Source organism: Onychostruthus taczanowskii, unplaced genomic scaffold, assembly GCF_017590055.1.
Source record: "Onychostruthus taczanowskii isolate IOZ18803 unplaced genomic scaffold, ASM1759005v1 scaffold83, whole genome shotgun sequence".
Classification (NCBI taxonomy): domain Eukaryota; kingdom Metazoa; phylum Chordata; class Aves; order Passeriformes; family Passeridae; genus Onychostruthus; species Onychostruthus taczanowskii.
Window position 1 is genome coordinate 3,201,587 of NW_024506221.1, and position 11,488 is coordinate 3,213,074.

General features: G+C 41.8%; 1 protein-coding gene across 3 annotated transcripts; it reads right to left on the reverse strand.

Moving 5' to 3' along the window:
- Window positions 1-380: 380 nt before the first annotated feature.
- Window positions 381-10,426, reverse strand: NIM1K (NIM1 serine/threonine protein kinase). Of its 3 annotated transcripts, XM_041424581.1 has the most exons (5): window positions 10,408-10,426; window positions 9,849-10,039; window positions 9,043-9,281; window positions 3,143-3,411; window positions 381-1,232 (listed from the first exon to the last, which is right to left on the reverse strand). In XM_041424581.1, exons 2-5 carry the CDS (start codon window positions 9,917-9,919, stop codon window positions 483-485), a joined length of 1,329 nt encoding a protein of 442 aa, XP_041280515.1. In that variant the 5' UTR covers window positions 9,920-10,039; window positions 10,408-10,426; the 3' UTR covers window positions 381-482. The 3 variants fall into 3 exon arrangements, with proteins under 3 accessions (XP_041280515.1, XP_041280517.1, XP_041280516.1); XM_041424583.1 differs by lacking the exon at window positions 10,408-10,426 and having other exon boundaries at window positions 9,043-9,431; window positions 9,948-10,196; XM_041424582.1 differs by lacking the exon at window positions 10,408-10,426 and having other exon boundaries at window positions 9,043-9,431; window positions 9,849-9,978.
- Window positions 10,427-11,488: the final 1,062 nt, after the last annotated feature.

The following is an 11,488-nucleotide window of genomic DNA, read 5'->3' on the forward strand; positions in this document are numbered from 1 at the left end:
AAAATTAACTTGTTACAATTTGATGAGGAAGTTCAAAAGAAGAATTTGCAATTGTTTAGATTATAGTCTGGCCTCTGCTTAAATTTAGTTCTCTGCAAAAACTGTCCTGGTTTGCAATGGTGAAGTTGTGTTGAGCTTAGGTACAGCTTTCAGAAGTTAGCTGTTACATGCTTGTGAGAGAATCTCCCAAATGGGTTAAATGCAGTAGCATGCTGTTTATTAAAAGATCCCCTCCACTCATGATCTTGGCAGTTACTGGGTTCTTGCTCTGGCTATACCAAGTACCAAGTATCTGGATAAAGGGTCATACAAATGCACAAGAGCTCTTTTTTAGAGTGCTTCACTGTTAATTGAGAAATGCGAAGAAAATGAGGCATTTTTGGTTTATTCAAAAATTACAAAAAAATGTAACACTGCAGCTTAAGGATAAGTGAATAATCCCCTTTGTCAAATGTGCTGAGCATAAAGCCTACAGTGCAATTTTATAAAATAGAACACAGCTTGGATGTGTGTTTAATGCCACTGTAAGAAGCGATTCCGTTCCTGGAGTCGTCTTCTTTTGGATCTGGCTGGGACATGATAGGAACAGATTCGAGTGCCCTTTTCTTCTGTACTCTGTGCAACACAATTCTGTAGACCCCTGTTATGGAGCTGCGTGCATCTCTTCCCCGGTTGTTCTGAATGTGCTGTTCTGTGATTCCCAGATCTTCCAGAATATTTTTCACTTCAATTTCTTCTTCTTTTAGTGTACTGATGTCTGATAAATATTTTGGATCCAGTTTAAATGTCTGTAAAGGTTTGGGGAACTGTATTCCTTGCATCCATTCACTGTTCATAATCAGTTTGACAGAGTATCTCTTCGTTGGTACTGGCTGAAGGACTCCTCTTATCAGTTTCTGGCAATTTTCTGAGAGGCAGGGAGGCAAAGTGTATGTCCCTTCAAGAATGCACTTTTTCAGTTTGCCTACTGTATCTGCCCGGAATGGCATGCTACCTGTCATCATGAAGTATAAGAGGATTCCCAGTGCCCAGATGTCTACATAGATGCCAACATAGTTTTCATCTCTGAAGAGTTCAGGAGCAGCGTAAGGAGGAGAGCCACAAAAAGTTTTTAAAGTTTCATCTCTTTTACTTATTGTGCTGAATCCAAAGTCTCCCACCTTAACACAGGTGTTACTGGCGTAGAAGACATTTTCTGCTTTCAGGTCCCGGTGAATGATATTATTGTCATGCTGTGGAAGAAGAGGAAAAGTTGGTATTGGTTTGTTCCCAGGAAAGATCTCAATGGCTACCTCTAATTCGTTAATTACCCTGAAGGAGAAAGGGAGTTATCTTCAGCAAATTCTGAAACTAGTATTGCAATTGGGAAAATTATTAAACAAATTTAACTTAATACTCCAAGGATACAAAAACAATTGAGTAGGGGGAGGAGAAGGATGCTGGGATTTTTAAACAGAGCACTCTCAACTTGTTAACTAATAGCAACTATTTTCATGAAGCAAATGTGTGACGGCAGCACGACATCCTGCATGACTAAACATTTTTTTTGCAATTACTACATGCAACTTACAGATTTAAACAGTTCACCAATTGAACATGATCACAGATAAAGTAAGAAATTTGCTACTATTACATTCTGAGATCTGATGTCCTATGAGGAACTGGTGGTGGCAGGAGAAAAGGACCACAGAGTTGGGCTTCACAGTACTTCATGTTGCAGCCAAGTTTAGTGGTGTTCTAGTTTTAGAAATCTATAATACACACCAGAATTTCTACTTTTTTCTTTTCTATTGGAAATGCCAGTAGTAGCTAAGGACTCCAACTTAATTTGCTCTTAGTCATGACACACCTGTCTTGATTAAGTGTTTAGCTTCATCTTTGGAACAACTAGAAGGAATGGATGAGCACTCTCTGCCTTATCCTTTGGAGTAACACCATACAGTATCTGGAGGCAATAAAGAAACCCTTTGGCATCCTGTTTCAACTTTCATCAGTAACAGCCAGGGATCCTCTGTCCTTGTGGACTGGCAGCAAGGAGATAGGGTTTATGTAGCCTGGATGTGATGGCTTAGCAAAAGTGAAATGTGCAGAAGTTTCTGTATACAAATGAAGAGGTTGGCCTGCTTGATAGTCTGTGTTTAATTCTAAGAAATAGATGTGAATTTTGAAATGTAAATTCAGTTCCTGTAGCTGCAGGGCGCCTGTCCTATGGATTAAACGTTGAAGCTAACTCACCACTTAAAGCACATACAATCATTTCATCAAAATACGTAAGAATGCATGCTGTTTATGTAAGCCTCGAGTAGTGTGCGGTGCAGTCTCCAGACGTCTGACCTGGGATCACCCTTGTTTCTGACTTGGCAAGAAGCTGTTGTGTGGCAAGGAGGACAGGAGCCACCGGAGGGCACCCTGAGCCAATTTTAACGAATGCTGCTTCTCAGACTTGTAGAACAATTCTCCGTGGGTTTTTGTTTTTTTTTTTGTTTTTGTTTTTGTTTTTGTTTGTTTTTTTTTTGAAGTAGCTGTAATTACTCTGCAAGGTTTAGAGATGTACCGAAGTAGTTAATTGCTCCTTTTCTGCCTTGACAAGATGCTTTCGGCTCTACACAAATAGCATCATCTTAAGTGTACATACTGAAGACCAGGCAAGTGACTTGTTGGGTGTTAACCTCACAGATTTGCATCGAAGTGAGGAACAGGAATTGACTGTCTTTAAGTGACAGATTCACACATTCATTAATGAGCAAGCCGGATGTTTGCAACACCTAACCAGCCTCTCTGGAAGCGGAAGAGCAACTGATCCTATGTTTTGAAACAGGGAGGGAAGAAACGAAGCTTCGTTCACTGCTGCCCACAGCACATTAAAGCAAACAGAACACTGGTGCTAGAAGGGTGATTCCACCCACCAGGTGTTTCCAGTCTCCTCGCAAAAGCTGCCAACAGAGAGGCAGTAACTTGACGTGGATGTGAAAACCCTCAGATACCTTTAACAGCTCTTCTATAGCTGTTAGATGTTTTTCTTTTTAGAAATGTGGGCCTGAAATGTTGGTTAACAGTAAATCTACTGTTGAAATTCAAAAGAAATATGCAAAAATGAGCTCAGAGTAGTGAGAGGCAGCATTCCTGTGTAAGAGCAACTTACCATGTGCTTCACAGCAGACACAATCTGGGAGAAGATTATTTTACACTCTGTTTCTAGCAGCTTTCCTTCTGTACTGATTTTAGTGAAGAGCTCCCCACCTCCTGCGTACTCCATCACCAGGTGCAGTTTTGAGAGTGTCTCCACCACTTCATACAGCCTGATGATATTTGGGTGGTGCAGCTTTTCCATGCTGGATATCTCACGAGACAGCAAACGTTGAGTCTTCCGGTCTAGCTTTGTCTTGTCCAAAATCTTAATTGCAACTTTCTCTGAGAAGAAAAACATTTTTTCCATGTTGTTAATGCAACAGGTACAAAATGGTAATACCATTTACATACATTTACATACAACAATGCTTGGCTGTAGAAGTGCAATAAAATTTCACCTCATCAGTATAAACTAAGCTGCAGGTGTCCACTAAGCCCTGCAATCTTTCACACAACCCCTGCCCCTTTCTGTCTACAACATCCTACTCAGTGCTGGGATGACTGAAGGCTGGTAGAGTATTCCAAGGGTCGATCACATCATCTGCTGCCTTGGTATGCTTTGCTGTGACAGGCTTATGTGTGTCTGATTTTGGTGCTCACAGCTGGTAGAGTAAGTCTGTGCTTTTGTTGTTAGCTCAGAGCTCCTCAGAGGAGCCAGGTACTTGGAGACTAATGGAGGTGTGAAATTTGTGTGCTTTGTTTCCTACCAGACAGACAAATTTGTGGGAAATTTAGAGGCTTTGGCTATTTTATTCTGAGCACTGAAGTCAAGTTGCAGGGATCCTGTAAGACAGCAAATCTAGCTGGCACATACTGTTCTGGTAATGAAAACCTGCTGTTAAGTCCTACATGTTTCTGGAAGCCTACATAGTGAAGCCAAAGGCCACAAAACACATATATCTATGTATCTGCAGCTGCACCACATCATCAGGGTAGCTCAGAGCAGTATGAATAGGTAAATCACAGTTGTCCTTATGTTCCTGTTTTAGTCTGTAGGTTACAGCTTTTGTCTTCACACTTCTGAACACAGCTGGTATTTGAAGGATTAGTCAGGTTAAAACAGGTTTATGGTGGCTTTGTATAACTTGTCAGGAGAGCAAAATTAAAATGGATCACAGCAATAAAAGCAACTATTTATTCCTGTGAAGAAGGGATTCTTGGTTGTTGGTTTTGGTTTTTTCCCCCTCAAGACTATCTTAGTCAAACAATCACAGATTTCTTAATAATTAATCACTTTAAATAAATCTTTCAGAAAAAAACTTCACCTTGGTTCCTAGTAAATGGGAATAAATTAGGAAAAAAGGTATTGTTCACTTGTTGCTGTAAGAAAAGAGAGAGAAGGCTATCACATTTTTACACATGTTCAGGTATAAAACCATTCAAGTTTTTACTAAATATTATCAAGTTTTAACTCAAGTTTAGTATTTCAACATATATAAAGGAATGTTAAGGATACTTATGCATGTGCCTGTACAGATCAAGAAAGTTCCATATTTGGTATATGTACATTTTTTAGTGTGATACATATATCAATTGATCTCCCTACTAAAGTGCAGAAGATGCTTGAAGCACACGTGATTCTTGTGGTGGAAGGTGCTAAATTATCCCTTGACGTGCCTGTTTTTAGGAGTCTGTGCTGAGTACAGGGCAGTTATGCTCGTCACACTGCTTCTCTTGGACCTGAGGGAGAGCCCCTCAGGGAAGCAGGTACCTCCTGTGTGGTGTGGAGCTGGGTGAACCAGGAGGAAATGCAGCTACTGACAGTGACTGCTGACCTAGTGAAAGACCCTCCTCATGTTCATAGCACACTGATCTCCTAAACGAAGAGGAAAGAGCATCAGCTTTCAGTAGGTTATATTTGTACAACTAAATGCTTACAACTCTTACAATGTTAACAATGCAAGTCGGGTACATTTGGGCTTTAAAATAAAATCTTCTAGCTTAATTTTTTCCCCTTTCATTTTGCTCTACTTTTCCTCCTGGTAAGTTTTCCTGCTAACTTTTAAGGGAAAGAGGAGAGGAAAAAAAGATTTTGAAATGAAGAGCATGATCCTTCTCAAACACCACCATAAATCAGGACCAAGCTCCTTTAAATCTACATTATTGCAGTTGCAAATGCATTCCATGCAAAGAAACCTGACACCTTCCTTTTCTTTTCTAAACGCTTCCTTTCTGCTTCCAAACAATGCTTGGTTTATAAATCCTCTATTACTCTTGCTTAGCAGCTGTGCTGAACAGGACATTTTTAGCAGGCAGCTTATTTACCAAAATAATTACAAAAAGAGTTGAAAGAGATTTTGATTGATTATATGCCATGTATGAGGTTTGAAAAGTGCTAGGTGAAATCTTAGTAATAAAAACTAGGAAAAAGTTGGGAAATAATTTCAGGAAGAAATTGTGTATGATATGATGGCAGAAGGGAAAAAATATACAAATAAAACAAAGTTAAAATGGCTTTTTTTTTAAAAAAAAAGAGCAAACTGGGTGCCTGCTTTTGCAATTTGTGTCATATTCGACAGACTTCTTACTAGCTATAAATTTTGTATACCCGTAATTGATTCTATTCAGCTGTGCTCTCACACTTTCTTTGCCAGATGGAAGGCATGTAAAATAAAAGTTATACAGGGCTTAGGAATTTAACAGTCCTTAGCAAGAAAACGCCATGAACTTCTGGAGAAAATCTCTACCAAAATTCACGTTAATGTAGTGGGCAAAGCCCCTAAATAACACAACACACATAGAAACATAAGTCAGAAAAGACCTCTAAGATCATGAAGTCCAACCTGTCAGGCACAACACTAAACATGTAGATGTCCCTAAATGGCACATCTACACATCTTTTACGTGTCTCCAGGGATGGTGACTTCATCAGTCACTGTGGAGCTCACTCCAAGGCCTGACCACCCCTGTGGTATAGAAATTTTTCCTAATGTCCAACCTAAACATCAACCTTTCCTGGCACAATTTGAGGCCATTTCTTCTTACTCTATCCCTTGCTACCTGGGAGAAGAGGCCAACTCCCACCTGGCTACACCCTCCTGTCAGGTAGTTGTGGAGAGTGATAAGGTCTCCTCTGAGCCTCCTTTTCTCCAGGATAAACACCCCCAGCTCCCTCAGCTGCTCCTCACAGGACTTGTGCTCCAGCCCCTGCCCCAGCCCCACTGCCCGTCCCTGCACTCTCTCCAGCTCCTCAGTGTCTTTCCTGCAGTGAGGGCCCAGCACTGGACACAGCACTGGAGCTGTGGCCTCACCAGTGCCCAGCACAGGGGACAATCCCTGCCCTGGCCCTGCTGGCCACACCATTGCTGATCCAGGCCAGGATGCCATTGGCCTTCTTGGCCACCTGGGCACAGCCTGGCTCATGTTCAGCTGCTGTCACCAGCACCCCAGGTCCTTTCCAGCCACTCTGCCCCAGCCTGTGGCACTGCCTGTGGCTGTTGTGACCCAAGGGCAGGACCTGGCACTTTGCCTTGTTGAACCTCACCCCACTGGCCTCAGCCCATGATCCAGCCTGTCCAGATCCCTCTGCAGAGTCTTCCTGCCTTCCAGCAGATCAACACTCCCGCCTAATGTGCTGTCACCTGCAAACTAAGTGACATTAATCAGAGCTAGCCCCAATACGGAGCCCCGTGGAACTCTGCTGGTGACTAGCCCTAGATGAATATAACTCCATTCAGCACCACTTCCTGTTTCCAGCTAGCCAGCCAGCCTGTCCAAGCCATGGGACATGGCATCCACATCATAGCACCAAAGATTTTTCTGTGTTTTCTAAACAACCAAGACAGCCCTTGTGAGGGAAACAAGGTTCATCATCCAGTATGATCCTGAAGTTTTTTCCTCTCTCTCCCTCTCCAGAAATCATGTGTCCTGCTGCATCAGATTACAAGGGCAACAGAAAAGCATATATATGTAATTTTTACAAAGGCTCATCTTAGTAAAAAAAAAAATTGTTTCCTCTTTTGATACAGGATGATACAGGAGAGAGACCATATTAAAACTGGCAGTAACTGAAGAGCTGAACAGCCCTCTGACACACCACCCTCTTCCACAGAGACCAGAACAGCATTAATGATGAAGCCTTTTATTTATATAATCAGATTAAAAAGAAGACTTGCACTCATTAACACTGTGCAGGAATATCATTTCATTGCCAACACAAAAATGTGTATCTACCGAAAAAAACAGATTCATCTTTGGTGGTGGTGAGTGTACATGAATGCCTGTGTGCACATTCCTGTTCTTCTGTCCACGTCCATGTATTTTATTGGCACAGATAAACTCACAGGCAGAATGGGTCAGAAAATATTTATCTTTCATTCCTCCTTCCTCATGACAGTGACAAACTTAGCATAAATAAATCAACTCCCTTTCCAGTGAACATTTTAACCAAAAAAAGTTACAAACAAACAAAAGAAAAATAATTGGAGAGATTTCTGTTAAAAATAACCTTTTCCAGAGAAAGAAAAAGTACCATTTTGGTTTTGGTATTTAGTTTGTCCGAGCTTACTGTATTCACTGAAGTTCAAAATTTTTCAATCAGCTCTATTCAGATACTAAAGCAACCTGTTTCCTTAGTAAGTTCAGCAAAGGGTTAATTCAGAATCAAATTTCTAACCGCCTTTCATTAGCATTCCTTGTGTTCCCAGTACAGGAGCAGCATTTCTTCCAACAGTAAGCACAAAACAGTTGCCTCGGGAAGAAGAAGAAACGTCACAGAAGAGGAAACAACTTGTGGATCAAGTAGAACAGAGATGCTTTTCTGAAACAAGAATAACCAAAAACTCAACACCCAGTTAAAGCAACCCTTGGGTGTTGGCAGGGTAAAATGTGAAAAATTAAGTACCATCGGTTCTCCACTTAGATTCCCAGTGCAACAACCACTGCACCCGAGGGATAATTCACCCCCCTTAAACCTGGGCTGAAAGAGGTGATTAAAGAAAATAACAAAAGGTAACACAGTTTTGGGGTGTATCTCATTCTCTCATCTCAGATGATGAAGAGAGGGAGAGTCAATCAAACTGAAAAGTAAAGACTCTTAGAAGAAAAGCAAGATAGTAGTGTACAAAGATACAGAGAAAACTAGTTATCCTGATGGAAAAAAACCCCCAATTTCTGTTATTTTCAGACAAAGGCAGAAGAAGAAACAGGACAGCTGCTGACAGCTTAGTTATACCTATGACTGAAGTGTCCACTGCAGTTACCTAGACCTTCCAGTCCTTCCTAGAAGTTGTAGACAGGGTGTTTTGTATAATTAAAACAATAAAACTAGCTGACAATTCAACACAAACACCAGTTTGGCAACACCAGAGCTTGTTCCCCTGCACCTGTTCCTCCCACACCCATAGCTCCTATCCTAGCTTTTTACAGTAAAGAACCATCCACAACTAAGTCAGTTAAGTGGGCATAGCATTTCTCACCAAAACTACCATGACCAAATGAAATTTTTTGTCCATAGTAGTAAAATTTGTGATGAAACAAAGGAAGTCTTGCTGCCTCTGGCTGCAGGCAGGAGCATACCTAACCCGCTATCCTGGACATTCATCACCTGTATCCCTGCGGACCAGGAGCTGGGGCAGGGAAGAGGGTGGATGGACGGGGCAGGTTGTAGGAGGGGAGGCCCAATACCACACTTCAAAGTGTGCAGTGAGCCACAGGATGTGTTAACTCCATGAAGTGCAGCGATGAACTCCACCTGTAATAGCTGCCATGTAGAGAAATTTTTTCTAGTTTCTTTAAACAGAATACAACTCTGAGGATTTATGTGTGACCCTGTCTACAGATTAACTCAAAAACGTTAAAAATACACACACACATACACACACAAACTCTATATGTGTATTTAAGGTTCATACAGCATCTTTCTGCCCATAGGAAGCCATTTATATAGGTTACTCAGCATGAAATGGTGCCTACCTTTGGTGAGGGAATGAATTCCAAGCTTCACTTGTGAGAAATTCCCACTTCCTATTTCTCCTCTGACTCGATAGAAGGCAATTCTCTTTCCCAGCGTTAATTCTTTCACCACTTTTTCATTATGAGACATATCCTGCATTAGTTTCTCAAATGGGGTCAGCCTGGGCTGTTTGCCCTCTTCATCTCCTTCATGGCACTCCAGCTGCCCATCATCTTCTCTGCTGTCCTCGTGATCCCACCTGGAACAGCGGTATTTTCCAAGACTTCCTTCATTCACATACCCTGTTGTCATAGTCTATAGGGTAATCACTTCCCCATTTAACAAGAAGTCCTGATAAGTTTAAATGAAGTAATTCTGTATGAATATGCAATCCTGCACATTATGGACCCTGTGACAAATGCAGCAAAAGAAAAAAAAAATAGCAGCTATAAAAATAGCAGAAAGTCCAAAGACTAGTTTGAAAATTCATTCAAAAACAAATCTGGCATATCTATATATTGCATGTCCTGTTCAAAATCAGAGATAAAACATCCATTCTTCACTAATAGAGTTAGTGTGTCAGGATCTTCAGCTGCAAGGTAAAAGAGGCTTTGCAATTAAAACTGCAAACTTTGTGCAAGAAAGTGGCAAGGTGCTCACTGTCTATGCAGTACATTTGACACATGCAAAATATTTGACACAAATATTCAGATTTTAGCTTGATCCTTTGAGAAGTAACTTGACAGATAAAGGTCAAACAGAAAGCTGATTAATATATCAGCTCTGAATAAATCCAGATATTTCTAGCTAATTTTGAATAGCTGACCTTAAGAGCGCAGTTCTCCTTGATTCTGGTAAAAGTCCAAAAGCTGACTGTAGGGATTGCCTTTGATTCATTCTTCAGCCTGTGAGCTTTTCACTGTACCTTGGAAATGTCACTGTGTGTGGAAGCCTTGCTGCAAAAAGTACGCTGTCCCTCTGTTCTTTCCCATGATGTGTTCAACAAAGCAACTGATTCTGGAAGATGACAGGAAAAGCATAATCTGTGCACCATGCAAAAGAAATGCTGCGCCTCAGTATCCCTGCAGTCACATGGCAGGACAATACAGGATTAAGTAACTGCAATGTCACGTTAACCCTCCTTTATTTAGATGAGCTTTCTTTAACGCCTTGAGCCTTCTCAAAATTTTGCCAGACGCGTGGTGTTCCTGAGCAGGCAGATGAAGAAAGTAATTAAAACCTTTACATAACAGCCATACGCTTCACTGAATGACAGCATGACCCATACCAGTTTAGCTCTGGCAGCACAGACATAGAAGTACTTACCCTAAATACAAAAGAAACCACTTACCTTTAAAGCAGCACACCAATTTTTAATTCTTTACCTTTCTCTTTTAACCTTGAAAGCCAGGAGTTGATCAGCAAGTGCTGATCATGCAGCTGCACGGCTGAGGGTGGTGAGCTGGGCACAGAGCTGAGACAGCGCAGGCAGTGGCAGCGCTCACCTCCCCTGCTCCCAGCCCGCAGCACACCCGACTGATGGACACGGGAGACACCCGACTGCCAGGACAGATGCACCAGATTGAGGGGAGTGAATCAGACCAGTAACTCACTGCCTGAAGCTTAGGTAGACAGTCACCTAAGGTGCCACACTAGCAGAGGGCATGTGACATTTGCCAGGTGGAGCTGCCCTCTAAACCCCGCAATCTCCTTCGTGAGCAAGAGGAAGAGAGGTCAGATGCACGACCTAAGCGCAAAGAAAAAACAGCTGGTGATGGTTTCATTAAATGGGAACTGGAGTTCCCACAGAAGCACTCATCTGCTCCTTCAGAGAGGCCAAGGTGACTGACCCATGCTCTGGGACACTGCTCCCTGCCTTAAGATACATCGAAGGAATTTTGAAAGTCACTTTACCTCTCTGTGCTACAGCCACAGGTTTACCTCTCTGTGCTGCGGGCAGACAAACCTGTCCCAGGGTGAGGCAGAAAGCCTGGCTTTCCCTCAGAGTCTGTGACTCTCTCTGTCACTTCTCTGAACCAGGGATGCTTCTGTGTGTGCTGCACACTTAATGGCTGACGCAGTTTGTAACTGGAACAGAGGGAGTATTTACTACTTCCATAATGCCTTTGCTAACCCTTTTTGGCTTACTCATGTTTGAAGAAAAGAGCCCTTTTTATTGTTGACAGAAACTAAAAATAATAAATACATAATTGTATTATTCTCTGGAGCTAAATAGAGTGAAACTCCTGACAAACACTGCATGTGTACATACAGCTAATGGCCAAGTGCTGATATTGTTATTAGGGAAGAGACCAAGTGACAAATGAGAAAATCCTTCAGTATTCTCCCACCAAACCACTCTTTCTTAGCACCAAACATTTCCCCTAATTTTATTACTTTATACCTTGGAAGAAAAAAATCTATGTGGAAGGACACCCCATCCCCACGCAAACTGAAAAACCCAAA